This window comes from Plecotus auritus (assembly GCF_963455305.1).
Source record: "Plecotus auritus genome assembly, chromosome: 8".
Classification (NCBI taxonomy): domain Eukaryota; kingdom Metazoa; phylum Chordata; class Mammalia; order Chiroptera; family Vespertilionidae; genus Plecotus; species Plecotus auritus.
In genome coordinates, this window is record NC_137782.1 from 26,819,059 (window position 1) to 26,835,810 (window position 16,752).

Here is a 16,752-nt window from a genome sequence, read left to right on the forward strand (position 1 = left end):
GCCCTCGGGCCGGCGTCTGAGCCGGGCCTCAGTTGGTTTCAAACCCGCCCGCGCCCCCTGGTGCGCACACTCAATCCGATCCCCCCTGGCGCACCGCCCACCCGGGTCCTTCCGCTCAGCGGGCGTGCCCGCGTGGGAAACTGAGTCAGGGAGCGTGCTTGTGAGTTCGTTCCTTCCTCTATCCACATCCCAGGGCCCGCAAAGCTGCCTCCCCCTCCTCAGACCCGCATGGAAAAGCAGGGAAAAACGGGAGGCAGAGGAGGGGGCCGAAAAGAAGCGGGGTTTGAGGACCCGGACTGTCCTGCCACACTCAAGATGGCGGCAGGGAGCGGCGAGGTCCCTCAGAGGCGGTACCAGCGCATGCGCAGCGCGGAGTCCCGGCCCGGGACACAAGATGGCGGGAGCGGCGCTGGGGAGGGAGAGGCGGAGGCGGCAAAACCGGCGGCCGAGCAGAACGGATAGCCGCATCCCGTCGAGTCCGCTTCGGGCAGGTAAGAGCGCCAGAAAGCCATGGTACCGCTGCGAGCCGTGCCAGGATCCGTGAGTCCGAAGCCGGACGGTGGTGGCCTCTCCGACGCTTTTCACTCGGGGCCACCGCTTGCTTCGTCTCTGCCGCCGCCGCCATCTTAGGCCTGAGGGTGGGCGGCCGGGCCGGTGGCCTGGGTGAGGGAGGTGGGCCCGGAGAGCGCTGGCGGAGCGGCCTCTAAGGCCCCTCCGCTGCTGCCGCCGCCGCCGCCTTTGTGTCGGGCTCCGACTCTGAGTCGCCTCAGCCCGGGGGCGGGAGCGCGCGGCGGGGCGGGGGGCGGAGCCCGGGAGATGGGCCGGCGCGCGCGCGCCAAACAGCCCGCCCCCGCTGGGGTGGGGGGAGAGGGGAAGGTGTGCGCGCGCTGGGGGTCGCCCCTCCTTCGCGCGCCCCCGCACCCGCGCACTTTGCAAGTCCTTTGACCCCGCCCTACTGGGCTGGAGGATTCTGATTGGTGTATTACTGAGATGATCCCGCCCCCCATCTTTCTCCAATCCTGGAATGGACCCTATGTTCTGGTGGGTTTCTTTGGTTGGTTGCGCAGATACAGTTTATCCTTAAACTGCTTGGCTGTCAAACTGCGGTATGCTGGCGACCAGCGAGCTACAGAATCAATAAAAACGCCATCTTAATAATAGTAATTGTCTTTTACTGAGGCTGTAAATATGCTAGACTCTAGGCATAGAGACCATAGAGATTGAGTGCGGTTTATAAATCGGAAAGTAGCAGAAGGTTCTGGAACTTGGGTCTGCCCAACCCCAGCTGGTACTTAAAAAAAAAATTTTTTTTTTATTGCTTTGAGAGAGGAAGGAAGAGTGATAGATAGTAAGATCAATGATGAGAGAGAATCATTGATTGGCTGCCTCCTGCACGATGGAGCTCGAAACCCAGGCATGTGCCCTAACCAGGAATCCAACTGTGACCTCCTGGCTCATAGGTGTGTGCTCAACTACTGAGCCATGCCGGTCGGGGCCCACTGGTACTTTGATAAATGACCTGCTGCTTCCAAATCAGCTGTGAAATTAAAAAAAAATTTAATTGTAAAAAATTGCTAAAGATTTGAAATGGTATAAAGCAAAAAGGTTGGTCATCCCATCTCTCTCAGTCCCACTCCTCATGTTCATTTAAAAAACACACACAAATTCTGTGTACCTCCCCTCCCCATTTCTGACTCCTGAGATGGATGGAGTGAGGGACAGGAATCTGATTTTTTTTTTTTTTTTACAAGCCACCTGGTTCTTATGCATAGCCGGTTTTGGAAACACTGCAGTGTCCCCATTTGGCTTCATTAAGCTGTGCTGCTGTGCCGCCTCCGCATAGCTAATCTAACTGGTGCATCAATATCACACAGTGTTTCTTGGGGAAAATAGTTTTCAATAAAGATGAACACACTGTTATATAATGCATTTGCATATGTGTGTGCTCGTTAAAGACTTAGTTCAAAGAAGTGTGGGTGGCTTTGAACTTGCCCTCAATCTGTGATATGTATGGTTGTTCACTTTTCTCTTGTCTTAGGGATACTTCAGTTGGCAGGGCAATTTGAAGGGTCCAGTGTGCAAAATGAAAATGTGGGCCCCTTGCTAAAAATTTAAATATTTTAAGACAGTGAAAGTAGAACATTAAATTAGGCCCAGGGCCCTCATCAACACGGAGCTCTATGCGACTATAGACTGCATGTCTAAGAGGGTGAACCTGTTAGGTTGGGAAGCTTGAGAAGTACCGTTTTTATTCCCTGAGTCCCCAGCTCCCCCACAGTGTGTCCTACCCTGTCCTGGAAGCTTCTAATTTGCCCATCTTGTTGTTGTCCCTGCTCTGCAGTGTTTCACAGGTCTGTGACTATTTTCTTCTATTTGCTCTGCAGTTGCTGATGCAAGGAATTCCCTGGGCCCCCGTTCACTCCACTGCTGACCAGCCCACCCACGTGCTGAGCCTTTCTGCAGGCCTCTTCCCTGCCTCTGTGGGACCCTGTGACTCGGGGTCCACCCGGCCAGAGAAGAAAATCCTCTCATGCTAGTATTGCAGACCTTGGAGGGTGAGAAAAGAGGGAACTCGTTCAGCCTTGAGACCTGTGGGCTCAGCCCCAAGGCACCAGGAACCCCTCTTCCGCAGAGAACCAAGGCAACTACAGCTTTTTCTCCCCTTGGTCAGTGATTCCAAACCTTTTTGTTATCATGGCCCCTTTTTGTTGTATGGATGTCCTTTTGCTTCCTGCGTTTTTTATTTGCCAAACTGTACCAATGAAACAACCATTCACTTTTCCCTTTCCAAATTAACAAAAGATGTCTCCGACTGAGTGTACAATAAAATCAATGTCCCAATGATTCCTATGATGTTGTCAACAGCCAATCAGAGCTTCTGATCAGCATGAGATAATCAGTGTGACCACAGTGAATTGATAAAATTTCAGCAAGCAAAGATAACTGATGTTTAAATGTGCCTTTGTGGTCTTTTGGTGGGTATGTTTGATTTCTTTGGGGTATTGTGACATATTGAAAACACCATTAGGATCACCAGTCTGGTCACAGTTGGCCAGGTTGGGAACTACTTTGTTCATTGAGACATGTGTTGGGTATATTTTGGGTGGGGTTAGTAGGTAATACACATCTGAAGGAGCTGACCTCCTTCCTGGTATTTAAATAAAATTTCACCTGGAGATTATGAAGGACTGAATTCAACATTCCTTCTCAGTTCCACTGGTTCTTTTAGCAACAGATTGCTTCCTGCTTCCCACCCTGTAGTGTAAAATGAGGCATCTATTTAGATGTCATGTCCCTTCTGGGGTGTGCTTTGTGCCAATTAGATTTTACTGGATAGGAGCAGGAAAGAGGAGTTACAGTTCCTTCTTGTGGGAATAGCTTCTCAAAGATAGACCCTGCTCTGTCTTGTCACTTGATGCTTTGTAAATATTTTCAGTATAAATAGACCTCCTGCTGGGTACAGGTACCCTGCTGAGCACTCTGGAGAGAGCTAAACTGGACCCAATTCCCAGTCCTGGGAGTTCTAACAGTTTAATGGAGAGAAAAACCCAGCTCAAAGACCACAGACTCTTGAGTGCTACAATGTAGATGTTTATAGCCCTGAGGAAGGGCTCTGACTGCCTTGCTTGGGGAGGGAAGAGTCAAGGAAGGCTTCCTGGAGGATGAGAACCTAGTGGCAAGCCAGGCAGAGAATTGGGGAAAGCATATTTCAGGCAAAAGGAGCAATGGGAGTACACCCATTTTACAGTTGAGGAAACCACAGCTTAGATTCCAGGGCTGCAATGGCACCATGCTGTCCCTCCAGGACAGGACGGGACTGATTTCTCCACATCTGCAGGTGGTCACTGGGGCCCTCTAGGTTGTAATTGATGGGTGGTGGGTGGAAGTGACCTCCATGTCCTGATGGCCCTGACACCCTTTGGTCCTCTGTGTGGCAGGTCCGGTGTGGGTGCTGAGATGGCCAATGAGAATCACGGCAGCCCCCGGGAGGAAGCATCCTTGCTGAGTCATTCCCCAGGCACCTCCAATCAGAGCCAGCCCTCTTCTCCAAAGCCCATCCGCCTGGTACAGGACCTCCCAGGTACTGGCAAGGGGCAGTGGCAGGGTGGCGGGGTCAGAAGGGTGCCCCAGGAGGAGCCCTGACCCAGGCTGGGTTCCATGCTTGTTTGCAGAGGAGTTGGTACATGCGGGCTGGGAGAAGTGCTGGAGCAGGAGGGAGAACCGGCCCTACTACTTTAACAGATTCACCAACCAGTCTCTATGGGAGATGCCTGTGCTGGGCCAGCATGACGTTATTGTAAGTTCCAGCCTCGGGTGCGGGTCTCACAGCAGCCTTTGAAATCTGGATCTTCCCCAAATGTACCCTGAACACTATTATGTGCCTAGTTCTGGGGGTACTATGACAACAAAACAGACACAGTGCCCATCTCATGGAACCTAGACTCATATAGGGAGACTGGCATATAAACAGACTAGAATAGTGTGATACTGAACTTGTACTACATGTTGGGCACTGTGCTTGGGATGCAGTGTGAACAAGAAAGACATGGTCCTGCCCTTGAACTCAGGGATCTACTGGAGGGGACTACTAGGATTACAACGTGGCACTTTTGTGAAGGAGGATGTTAGAGTGCATCAGGGATCCTGACTGGGTCTGGGGGTGGGGTGGGGTTTTCTGAATGCGTCTCTGAATTAGTGGTTAAGATAAGAAGGTTGGTTAAGGGAAAGTGGTAAGGGGAGGGCACATTCTGGGAACTTGGATGTCATTGTGGTAAGGGAGGTATGGGCAGTATTTCTTTTCTTAGAAACAGTCAAGCCACTTGGCATTCCCATTTTGCAGATGAAGACATTGAGGCTCAGAGAGGCGAAATGACTGGCCCAAGACCTCACAGCCAATAAGAGGCAGAGCAGGATTTGTACCTGATGTGATTTCAGGGCCCCACTGCCCACCATCGCTTGCATATTCTGTCACCAAAGGAGTTCCATCACAGGGCCTTGCTTTTTAAAAAATAAGCATTTCTTGAATTTGCCCTTCATTCCTGACTTTCATTTTGGTTCTTAAGGAAGACACATGTTGAGTGCTGACCTCATGCCAGATGTCACATTAAGCTGGTCATATTCATTGACTTGTTTAATCATCATCTCCGTGGTGAGGTATCATGGCCATTTTGAAGGTGAGGGAATTAGGAAGGGAAGTAACTCCCAAGGTCACACAGTTGCAAGTAGCAGGCAGGAGTAGTACCCAGTGTTCTGCATCCCAGCCCCCTGTTCTTCTCTGAGGAGTAGGAGCAGGGGGTGGGGGGCCATCAGGATTCTGCAGTACTGGGACTCCTAAGCTGCTGGCTCTGGTTGCAACTCTGCTGGTCTCCCTCCTCCAGTCGGACCCTTTGGGGCTGAATGCGACCCCACTGCCCCAAGACTCAAGCTTGGTGGAAACCCCTCCAGCTGAGAACAAGTCCCGAAAGCGGCAGCTCTCAGAAGAGCAGCCAAGCGGCAATGGTGTGAAGAAGCCCAAGGTGAGTGTCTGCAGCTTCCTGGTAGGCAGCTAGCAGGTTCCCTGCAAGGGCTGGGCATTGTCAGGTTAGTCAGGAGGGGAGCCCAGTGCACAGCTCCCCAGTGTACACAGCGCTGGAGCCATCGGCCAACGCTTCTAACTTGATGCCTTTGACTCTTTTGCTCCAGATCGAAATCCCTGTGACACCCACAGGTCCATCGGTGCCCAGTTCCCCCAACATCCCAGGAACCCCAACTCTGAAGATTTGGGGAACATCCCCTGAAGATAAACAGCAGGCAGCTCTCCTCCGACCCACTGAGTGAGTCCCTGTTGATTGGCTTGGGGACACGCATTGTTGGTGCCTGGGACTGAGGTTGTGGTGACGGGCAGGGTGCACCTCCTCTCTTTTCTCTACTTTCCTCATTGCTCCTCTCCATCCCCCAAGGGTGTACTGGGATCTAGATATCCAGACCAACGCTGTCATCAAGCACCGGGGCCCTTCGGAGGTGCTGCCCCCGCATCCTGAGGTGGAGCTGCTCCGCTCCCAGCTCATCCTGAAGCTTCGGCAGCACTACCGGGAGCTGTGCCAGCAGCGAGAAGGTAACTGTCTCCTGGGCCTTGGCCTCCTTTGTTTTCATCCACCCTTAGCAGGAGCAGGGGTTGGCCAGTTGGGCTTGGGGATGGCACTCTGGAGCCCAGTGGTTGAGCATGCGCTGTAGGGGGACAGACCTGTTGGAGTCCCAGTTCCACTAAGTGCTGGTTCTGTGACCTTGGGCTCATCACTTAGCCTCTCTGCACTTGGGTTCCGTCATCTGTAAGATAGGGACAATAACAGTGCCTACATAAAGGGTGGCTGAGGTCAGTAACAAAACAAACAATTATTAATGCTTTCAGAATGCTTACTATTTGCCAGGCACTGTTCAGAGCCTTTTTATGTATCTGTAAAAGCGCATAAAAAGAGTAACTACCTCATAGGATTACTACAAGGAGTAAGTGGAATGGAAAGTGCACAATAAATGGTAGTTTTAATTAGTAAATAAATCTGCTTAAGTTTGCTGAAATATAGAAATCCCCCTCCCTTTCTTACCTTATGTAACATGCTTTAAAGAACTAGTGATTGTCAGATGTTGCTTAGAATGGAAGCCTCTGACAACAGCAGTCATGTCTTATTTCCTGTTGCATCTCCAATGCCCACACAATGCCTCCTGAATTCAGACCATCATCAGTCTTCTTGTTCTGCAGGCATTGAGCCCCCTCGGGAATCTTTCAACCGCTGGATGCTGGAACGCAAGGTCGTGGACAAAGGCTCTGACCCCATGTTGCCAAGCAACTGTGAGCCAGTTGTGTCGCCTTCCATGTTTCGTGAAATCATGAATGACATTCCCATCAGGTATAGCCCCACAGCTGAGGATGACCCAGGGCTATTTAGTTTGTGCCCAGTTCTGTATAGAAGGGCTCTAACCCTGTCCACTCTCTAATCTAGGTTATCCCGAATCAAGTTCCGGGAAGAAGCCAAGCGCCTGCTTTTTAAATATGCAGAGGCGGCCAGGCGGCTCATCGAGTCCAGGTTTGGCTCTCTCCTGCCCCCAGCAGGATGGGTCTGTGATGAGGGGCTGGTTTCACAGGCCATTGGCTCACACTCAACAGTGCTGTCATTGCTTTTGGTGGCAGAAGTGGGGTTAGCTCCCAAAGGCAAAAGAAAGGCTGTGATGTAAATCTAGGATTTGATGGCTAAATGCCAGTGGAAGTGGGATGGGAGGAGTAAGGAGGTTAGAGCAGACACTTAACCGCTGGTCCCCCATGTGCCTCTGGCAGGAGTGCATCCCCTGACAGCAGGAAGGTGGTCAAGTGGAACGTGGAGGACACCTTCAGCTGGCTGCGGAAGGACCACTCAGCCTCCAAGGAGGACTACATGGTGAGTGGCCCTGGGTAAGGTCAATGGAAAGGCTCTGTGGCCACTTCCTCCCAGAAGCCCACTCTGCCTGCCCAGGCTGGGCAGGGCCTCACAACGACGTGCTCAGCAGACCTTTGACACTCATCAGTTCCCAAACTCATGTGAATGGAAATGTTTGTCTAGGCTCCTGGCTTTTTCCCAAAGAACATTTCCATTAAGATTCTTAATGGAATTCTGTGCTTGGCTACCATCCGTAGCTGCCTTTTCAACTTAATGAACAATCAACGTCTTTTGGAAACAGACTGACAAACTGTCTTTTCTTGGATGTGTGTGTTCATATATTTAAGAGCTACCACAAGATTCAATTCAACTCCCTACTTTAATGTGTCCAAAACTTTTTTTTCTGGCCCAAACCCATCTCTGCTTTAATTCATCAGCACTAGCAATGGGCTCTCTTTTCAGGACTATTTTTCACAAGAGACAAGGTTTCGCACTTCACGATAGTAACTGTGTACTTGACACGTAGAGATTGACAAAGGTAGGTGTGTGCTCAATAGCCAGAATGACTCATTTTCACTCATCCGACTTTCACATGTGTGACTCAGCAAAATTACAAATGCCCATAATTATTCTTGCAAGTTATTAAAAGCTCAAATTTCAAATCTACAATGATCAAGGAAGGATCCCATTTTGTAATGTTCTTTCTCCCCAATAGACTACAAATGCTTTGTAAACGGGGACTATGCCCAATTGTCTGTTTCCCTACCAAGAATCATGGGATCTGGCACAGTGTAACCCCAACATTAAATTATGGCATTTATTGGACACTTACTATATATCAAGGGCTTGTTAAGCCCTTAGCAGGAATGACCATATTTAATATTCCAACTGCCTTGCTAGGTATTTCATGTATCCTTAACAGTGAGACATAAGATTCAGAGACCTAATGACACAGCTAATAAGTAGCACAGCCTATTTCTAAATGAGGACGGCTGCAATCCAGCAGCCCTCCCCTGCCTGCCAGCTTACTAGAGCCCTGTCTCCTCCAGGATCGCCTGGAACATCTGCGCAAACAGTGTGGCCCCCATGTCTCAGCTGCGGCCAAGGACTCCGTGGAAGGCATCTGCAGTAAGATCTACCACATCTCCCTGGATTATGTCAAACGGATCCGAGAGAAGCACCTTGCCATCCTCAAGGAAAACAACATCCCAGGTAGGAAGCCAGGTGGAAGGGACTGTATCCATCAGCTCTATCCTAGGCCCTGATTGAAGGGACAAGTGAGACAGCCTCAAGGCATAGACTGGTTTGGGGTGGCTCATTCCTCCCAGCAGGGTCTGGGACACGACCTGCTGTGTTCTTTGGCCAGGGTTCTCAGCACCCTTCTAGAAAACGGCGAAGTAATGAGAGAAGGTGGGAAAGACAGGCAGGGGCTAACTAGTTAGTTGGACCTTTGTTCAAACTCTGTAAGCCTGTTTTCTCAAATTGAGTATGATAGCTGGCCAATGGGATCATGTGAGGATTCAGTGGTAAGTTAAAGTGGTTGGCCCCAAAAGACCTCTCAGTGAGGTATTGTAACTATTGTGATGAGGGTGATGCATTTCTACTTCTGCATGGCATCTGAGCCTGCTTGCCTGCTAGGCCCCAAGGCATGGCACAATGACAGGCCACCAGTGCTTGTCCCTACTAATCACCTGGCCGTGTCCTTTGTTACTGAACCGTCAGAGCTGCACTTACTCCTCTGTGGGGTGGGATGTACCTCCCTTGGTCACTGGGATGAGGTGGGAAGCCCCTGGCACAGTGGACACAGGTTGTCCAGGGTGGCCCCTCACTGTTCTCCCCATCCACAGAGGAGGTGGAGGCCCCAGAGGTGGAGCCCCGCTTGGTATACTGCTACCCAGTACGGCTAGCTGTGTCTGCGCCCCCCATGCCTAATGTAGAGATGCACATAGAGAATAATGTGGTCTGCATCCGGTATAAGGGAGAGATGGTCAAGGTCAGCCGCAACTACTTCAGTAAGCTGGTAAGAGCGGAGGGAAGGGGGAGGCAGGTCTCCACAGGTGGGAGAAGGGAGGGCTGGATCTCTTTTGACCCAGAGTCCTCAGCAAGAGGCCAGTGACAAGGGAGGCACCTGCGCTGAATTGAAACCCACTGCTTTCTGTCCCACAGTGGCTCCTTTACCGCTATAGCTGCATTGATGACTCTGCCTTTGAGAAGTTCCTGCCCCGAGTCTGGTGTCTTCTCCGTCGGTACCAGGTATAGGCCTGGGGCAGCAGGGGAGGGCTCCTCTGGAGGGGGAGGCTGAGCACCAGATGCTGACTGTGGCCACTCTGCAGATGATGTTTGGCGTAGGCCTCTACGAGGGGACAGGCCTACAGGGATCGCTGCCAGTACACGTCTTCGAGGCCCTCCACCGACTCTTCAGTGTCAGCTTTGAGTGTTTTGCATCACCCCTCAACTGCTACTTCCGCCAGTACTGCTCTGCCTTCCCTGACACAGATGGCTATTTTGGCTCCCGCGGGTGAGAGCCAGGGACTACTGGGCCCCCCTGCCCAGGCCTGGGAAACTGTCAGCCAGAGTGCAGATACCACCTTGGTTAGCTGCTTTCTAAATGCTTTGGAGTCAGGCAATCTCGGGTGTGGTCCCTGCCTTCACCACACCAGATATGTGACCTTGGACATATCCCTGAACCTCTGGGAGCCTATTAACACCCTATCCCCAACCAAGCCTGTGGGTTTCTTAGCGAATTAGCCTGTATTTGGAATACTGGGAGGAAAGAGAAATGGTGATATAGAGCTCAGAAGCCTTACAGACTAACGGGGAGGTGAACACAGGAGATGATGTCTCCAGCAAGAAGACAGGGCCAGGCCAGCAACAGGGAAAGCTCAGCAGCTAGGGAATTCCTGGGTATGGCATGTGCTATGGTGGCAGTGGGGTCAGAGCTGGATTTGAGCTCCAGCTCCTCCACTAATCAGCTTGGTGGACTTGGGTCATCAAACCTGAGCCTCTCTGTCCTTATATGTTCAATGGATATGGCCACATCTTGCCCCCAGATGAATTAAGGACGAATGTTGGCCTCTAGCCTCATCAGGGCCATCTCTTCAATGTGGCTGCCTAAGCGTGGGGGCAGCACCTATTTCTGGCTGAGTAAATATAGAAACCTTCCAGTAAGAACGAGTGAGGGTCTTGAGGGCAGAGAAAGCTGAGGAACCTGGAGCCTTCTGGGACTTAGAATGCTCACCTCTGTCCCCAGGCCCTGCCTGGACTTCTCCCCGCTGAGTGGTTCCTTTGAGGCCAACCCTCCATTCTGCGAGGAGCTCATGGATGCCATGGTCTCTCACTTCGAGGTGGGTATGCTGTTCTGGGGTGAGGGATGGCAAGCAAGATTGCCAGCACCTGGAGGGCAGCCTCTGACATCCACCCCGTGCCACCTCCCACAGAAACTGCTTGAGAGCTCACCAGAGCCCCTGTCCTTCATCGTGTTCATCCCTGAGTGGCGGGAACCCCCAACACCGGCGCTCACCCGCATGGAACAGAGTCGCTTCAAACGCCACCAGCTGGTTCTGCCCGCCTTTGAACATGAGTACCGCAGTGGGTCCCAACACGTCTGCAAGAAGTGGGTTTCCAGGGAGGGCAGGGGGAGAGGGCTGGGTTGACTGGGCCAGCAGAGCCCTACCATGAGCTGCTGCCTCTGCCCGCAGGGAAGAAATGCACTACAAGGTGGTCCACAACACAGCCGTGCTCTTCCTGCAGAACGACCCTGGCTTTGCCAAGTGGGGGCCAACTGCCGAGAAGCTGCAAGAGCTGAGCACCGCCTACCGGCAGTCAGGCCGCAGCCATGGCTCCAGCTCTTCCTCCTCATCCTCCTCGGAGGCTAAGGACCGGGACTCAGGCCGAGAGCAGGGCCCTAGCCGCGAGTCTCACCCCACCTAACATCTTGCGGGGAGGAGGAGCCCCAGGGTGCTAGTTTGGACTGGTGGGACTCTGCTCTTGGGCTGCCAATGACATAGGAAGATTATGGCTCTGCCAAGGCTCCCCCTCCCTGCCCCCCCCTCCAACTTCCCACCTCAAACTTCAAGTCCCCTGTAAATAGGCCCCACACCTCTCCCCACCTTCTGTGCCACCTTGTTTCATTTGTAAAAGTAAATATAGAAACCCTCCAGTAAGAACGAGTGAGGGTCTTGAGGGCAGAAAAAGCTGAGGACCCTGGAGCCTTCTGGGATCATACCCCTATACGTCCAGGTTCACCTCATGACCCCTGGGCCTTAACACACCACCCAGGGCTCCAGTGTCCTACTCCTCACCCTGCTGTCCCCACAACTGGGGCCCTGGTGGCCTCAGCCTGTGCCCAGCAGGTCTGGAGTCCAGAGCCCTGCACCATCTACCTGGTAAGTCCCTAACTCCCAGAACTGAGCCTGTGCTAATCCATGTGGGGGGCTGAGGGCTGGGCTGGCAGCTTTGCCCAGGTAGAAAGTTGGCCGCCTGCTGGCCTTGGAGCCACCACACTATGTGGGCAGGTGTGTTTTACACTCAAGTCAATGTTCAGGAGGAAATATAGCTCAGAGCTATCACAGGCTGCTCCTCTGGGGCCCAGGGGAAGAAGCTGGGGGCCCTCATGGGCTGTGTGGGGCCACTGTACTTACAGAGGCCAGGCTGGATGCACTGCAGGCTAGGCTGCCTCCACCTCAGTCCCCACTTGTGGCTGTAATAGGCTCCACCTGTCCTTCTCCCCAAGTCCTTGCCTGCTTCAGGCTGTAGCAGCAAGTGGACAAAGTGAGCCAGCTAGGGCTGGACTCTGGTCCCTTTATTGAGAGCAAGGCCAGTGGGTCCATCCAAACAAAAATAAATTTCTTTCCCAAAGCCTGCCTGCAGGCTGGGGCACCCAGCATGTCCTGGCTGGTGCCCATAGCTGCCCCACCCCAACCCCCATAGCACAGGTCTGGCTCCCTTGGAGTGACAGGATGCTGGCTGCTCAGTATCTGGAGATCCTAGATGGAGCAGGGAGGTGAGTCCTGGTGGATTCCCTCCACCCCCAACAGGGCTAGCCCCAATATCCATGGTCTGTGTTGTGCCCCTGGGGCTTGCTTAGTCATCGGTCAGGGTGATGACGTCGTACTCGATGCCCTGGTGTTGCAGCTGTTGGATGTGTTCGGGCACTGTCTCCTCTGTGCCAAACAGGCCCTGGGCTTGGGCCATGGCAGCATCAGCCACCGCTGCCAGGGGAGGGGAAAGGATGGTGAGCTCAGGCCCCAGAAGCTAGGCCTGGACCCCAGGCCCCATGGTCTTCAGGGTCCAACACCATACCTGTGACAGCCGAGTGTGCTGCAGCCTCTAGCTGGGCCTGTGTGACGAGCTGCTGGCTCGGGGACACAGGAACATACTGGATCTGGAGGGGAAAAGCCAATGAGACCTGGCCTTGGAAGAGTCCTGCCCATGCCCCAGCTTCATCTGGTTCCCCAAGGGCCCTACCTGGGACTCCTGAAGGAATGGAGCTCCTTGTTCGTACTGGATGTGTGTGATCTGGCCCTCTTGCACCTGGAGAGAGGAAGCCAACCTGGTGATCCTAGAAGGAGGTTGTCCATCCTCCTCACATCCCATTCTCACCCTAGGCCTGGCCTACCTGGATGTGATGGCCCTCTGGGACCACAACATATTCCTGAGGGAGCAGGTGCTGAACTCCGTCCTGAGAAATGATGTACTGTACCTGAAGGGTCGAGAGGAAGCAGGTGCTAGGGCCCTGCTCATCAGGAGCTCAGTGAGGAAGGTACAGCAGGGGGACCAGGGACACCATTGGCAGTTGCAAACACACATCCTGGGAAGGGTGGTTTGGAAAGTATTGCTTCTCCCCAATGTGGGGCCTGGCGGAGGGGCACTCACAGCTGAGGTGTTCAGCAGTAGCTCACCTGGTTGTCAGAGGTCACCAGATGCTGTACCGTCTGGCCATCTGCTGTGGTGATCTCTTGGATGTAAGTGGCTTCCTCCTGCCACAGCCAAGCCAGCTCTAGCTTCAGTTCTCCATGTGCCCCACCCCTTCCCTTGACCTGCAGGCAGGGCCCCCAGTGCAGGCTCTCACCTGATTGGTCACTGTCTGCTCCTGGGCCACGATGATGTGTTCCTGGCCCAGTGCCTGCTGTAGCTGCTCTGGGCCCAGGACCCCATGACTGGACTGGAGTGCAGCTGGGCAGAGAGGGGAGGGTGTTCACTCAGGGGCTCCAGGAAAATCTGAAATGCCCTGGGCCCTACCACGGCCCACGGGTGCTCTCTAGAGCAGTGGCTCAAGTCCCTGGTCTACCCTGGGTCCCCTGAGGCAGCTCACTGTGCAGTGTAGCCAGTGTTTCGTCATCACTGTTCAGGATGATGGTCTGGGTGGGGGTCCCAGCTGGGGCCCGGGCAGTAGGGGTCCCTGCCTTTCTCCCATCAGGACTATGTAGCCGCTGGATGTGAAACTTGAGGTGCCCGTTCCGGTTAAAACTGCAGGGGAAGGACGAAGGCTCAGGGGTGGCCCTACCATGCATGCCCAGCAGCCCCAGCCTATCTATACCCAGCCTCACCGCTGCCCGCAGAGGTGGCATGAAAAAGGCTTCTCGTTGGTGTGGGTCAGCATGTGCCGCCGCAGGTCCTTCTTGTTTTTTGAGGCAAAGCTGCACTGGCTACACTGGTGGGGCCGCAGGCTTGAGTGCTGCACCATGTGGGCCTGCGGAAGGGGCAGAGTAGGGGGCATCAGCTGGGTCCGGACAGATAGCAGTCAGGGAACCTGTCCTCTGAGGTGGATCAGGGAGGAACAGGGTAGAGTACAAACCAGAGGCTCTGTCATTAGGTCACTGGGAAAATCCTGTCCCTGCTCTCAGATTCAGTTTATCCATAAGTATACAGGTATGGACAAAGGGACCTCTAGCCATCTCTCCAAGCCCTGACATTCTAGGGCCCCAGGCCCTGCTCCCCTTACTGAGGTAGTGTGAAGATTCAGTGTATGGTTGGATCTGAAAACGAAATCCTTGGGTGAAGGGACTTTTGGGAGGGAGCCCCCCTCAAACTGGATCATGAACCTGCCCCAGAACCTCCCTTGAACTCTGCGCCCTCCGTATTCTGAAAGACTCGAATTTCCCTAAGCATGATATATGCGGGCCCACCTCCTCCATGACATCTCCTAGCATCCCAAGTCCACAGGACATGTTCTTTGCCTGTGCTCTGCCATGTGCATGGTTCACTCTGGGGACATTGTCAGGCATCAGTCATGTCTGGTCTCCCCCCAGACTGAGCAACCTGAGAAACTTGCTGAGTTATCTCTGACTAGAGGGGGCTGGCACAAGGGGGTGGTCAGTCAAGGTTTGTGACAACGGAGGCACAGGGAGCAGCACCTACCCGGACCTCAGGCCATTGGCGGGCGCTGAAAGGGCAGTCAGGACACTTGAAGGCACTCGGCCCGGCATGGGCCCGTTTGTGACTCTCCATCTCAGCTCGGCCATAGAAGGCCTCGGCACAGATCTTGCAGGAAAACTTCTTTGACGCTGCAGATGGTGGGGAGGGGGGCACTACCAGGCCCAGGGCTTTACTAGTTGTCGGAGGTGGGGAGGCAGAGCCCTGGGGGTCTTCTACTGGGTGGGTTCTGGCTGGAGATGGGGGCTCAGGGCCATCTCTGGGTGGCCCCCCACATTGTAGCAGAGGCCACTTGGCTCCAGAGGCCAGAGCATCAGAACTTGGGAAGGAGATGGAGCCATCTGCAGTCAGCTGTGGAGACGGGAGCATAAGGCACTGAGGGAGGGAGAGATGGGAAGGGAAATGGGGTGTGGTGAGCTACCCAGCCTCACCTCGATGTGATGCAGTTGGGTCCCATCGGCTGCCATGATGTAGTGGGTGCCAGCTTCTTTCAGGGTGTCACTCACAACCACAGCCTGGGCTGCCTCCCCTGGGGGCTCCTCACTGTGGGCAGAGAGGAGGGGAGAGGTGAGTCAGGGTACTAGGAGGGGATAGAGGACCCCAACAAAGTCATCAACGAGGGGTGACTGCACCACAGATGGACCCCTGGATTAAATCCTGGCTCCGCCCTTTGCCAGCTGAACCTCTACTGTCTCTTCTGTCATTCGTGCTGTGTCCAGAGTATTGTCTTGCTCACAAGTGGTAATCCTGCCCCTTGATGGGCATGGTGGGGAGTGGGGGATGGATGGCCTGAGGGTTCCAGCCTAAGTCTGGTCCAGTTGGAGACATGGGGCTGACAGGGACCACAGCCCAAGAATAGAGGGCAGATGCTGAGATGACTGCCCAGGTGCAGGTCTAGCCAGACTCTCATCCCAACTACATAGTTTGGTGCTTAGATCCAGGGCTTCCTCAGATTGCCCAGGGGTTTGGTCAACAGATGAGATATAAACAATTCTGCCCCAAATTCACTCAATGTGGAGGAAGCCAAGAGCAGATGCCAGGCCTCCAATGCCAGCAAGGGGCCAGAGTTCATTCCAAAGGTCAAAACTGGAAAATACCTTCAGGAATCATTCAGAACAAAGAGCACAAGGACTTCGGAACCAAAGGGAGCAGGGCTAAAATCCTCACCTATGTGGCTGACCTTAGGAGAGTTATTTAACCTCCTTAGCTTGTTTCCTCATTTGTAAAATGAGGGAAATGTGGATCTCACAAGAATGGTGTAGGTGAGTTCACAAATATCACGTGCCTGGAACATCTAAGTGGCCAAAAGATCACTTCTGACCTCCTGAGAAAGATACCACTCCCCTACCACTCCCCTATGGTCCAATCACTTTATGCATGTACTAGAGGCCCAGTGCCTAAATTCATGTATGGGTGGGGTCCGGCTGGCGATCAGGGTGGATGGGGTGGGGCATGTCGGGAGGAGGAGATGGTGGGAGGTTGGCTGGCAAGCCAGCCCACCCCATCAGGGCCCGGGCCAGCCAGGGGGGAGGGGCCGTGGGCAATTGGCTGATGGGCCCCGCCCCCAATTGGTGTGTGTGGGGCCAATTGGGGTGGGGCCGGCAGGGGATGGGGGCCCCCCCGCAGGCCAATCGGGGTGGTGGGGGCTGATGGGGGGTGGGGCCGGCTATAGGGAGGGGCTGTGGGCGGTGGACTGGCTGGCCCTGCCCCCAAATGGGGTGGGGGGGGCTGATGAGGGGCCAGTAGGGGTGGGGGAGAGGCCGCACGCAGTTGGCTGGCTGGCCCTGCCCCTTATTGGAGTGTGGGGGGGGCTGATCAGGGCAGGGCTGGCCAAGGGGAGGGGCTGCAGGAGGTTGGCTGCCAGCCCCACCCATGATCAGGCCCATTCCCTGGCTGCAGTGGATGTCATAGCAACCGGTGGTCATAGCGACTGGTCATTCTGGTCGTTAGTGTTCCAATTGCTGGCTTTTAATATATATATATAGATTAG

General features: G+C 53.9%; 2 protein-coding genes across 16 annotated transcripts in view; one reads left to right on the forward strand and one right to left on the reverse strand.

Annotated features, from left to right (window-relative positions):
- Positions 1 to 12,269, forward strand: PCIF1 (phosphorylated CTD interacting factor 1). Of its 10 annotated transcripts, none has more exons than XM_080686408.1 (18): positions 356 to 491; positions 2,385 to 2,666; positions 2,866 to 2,979; positions 3,939 to 4,081; positions 4,173 to 4,297; positions 5,379 to 5,516; positions 5,683 to 5,813; positions 5,940 to 6,094; positions 6,737 to 6,884; positions 6,978 to 7,061; positions 7,310 to 7,409; positions 8,438 to 8,600; positions 9,236 to 9,408; positions 9,555 to 9,641; positions 9,722 to 9,906; positions 10,639 to 10,732; positions 10,826 to 11,001; positions 11,087 to 12,269. In XM_080686408.1, the coding sequence occupies exons 4-18, from the start codon at positions 3,958 to 3,960 to the stop codon at positions 11,316 to 11,318; spliced, it is 2,115 nt and encodes a 704-aa protein (XP_080542534.1). In that variant the 5' UTR covers positions 356 to 491; positions 2,385 to 2,666; positions 2,866 to 2,979; positions 3,939 to 3,957; the 3' UTR covers positions 11,319 to 12,269. The 10 variants fall into 10 exon arrangements, with proteins under 10 accessions (XP_080542531.1, XP_080542529.1, XP_080542533.1 ...); XM_080686404.1 differs by having other exon boundaries at positions 2,866 to 2,975; XM_080686409.1 differs by having other exon boundaries at positions 2,866 to 2,975; positions 11,139 to 11,550.
- The window catches only part of ZNF335 (zinc finger protein 335), a 20,260-nt gene continuing 15,659 nt past the window's right edge, over positions 12,152 to 16,752 (reverse strand). For 3 of the 6 annotated variants that reach the window (XM_080686392.1, XM_080686393.1, XM_080686391.1), the window contains exons 19-28: positions 15,194 to 15,305; positions 14,748 to 15,113; positions 13,937 to 14,079; positions 13,702 to 13,856; positions 13,459 to 13,562; positions 13,289 to 13,366; positions 13,006 to 13,089; positions 12,855 to 12,920; positions 12,690 to 12,771; positions 12,163 to 12,598 (exon numbers count right to left, since the gene is read on the reverse strand). In XM_080686392.1, the coding sequence (XP_080542518.1) occupies positions 12,471 to 12,598; positions 12,690 to 12,771; positions 12,855 to 12,920; positions 13,006 to 13,089; positions 13,289 to 13,366; positions 13,459 to 13,562; positions 13,702 to 13,856; positions 13,937 to 14,079; positions 14,748 to 15,113; positions 15,194 to 15,305 (1,318 nt within the window). In that variant the 3' untranslated portion in view covers positions 12,163 to 12,470. Of the gene's footprint in view, positions 12,599 to 12,689; positions 12,772 to 12,854; positions 12,921 to 13,005; positions 13,090 to 13,288; positions 13,367 to 13,458; positions 13,563 to 13,701; positions 13,857 to 13,936; positions 14,080 to 14,747; positions 15,114 to 15,193; positions 15,306 to 16,752 lie in introns of all 6 variants that reach the window. The other 3 variants (XM_080686396.1, XM_080686395.1, XM_080686394.1) reach the window with 2 other exon arrangements.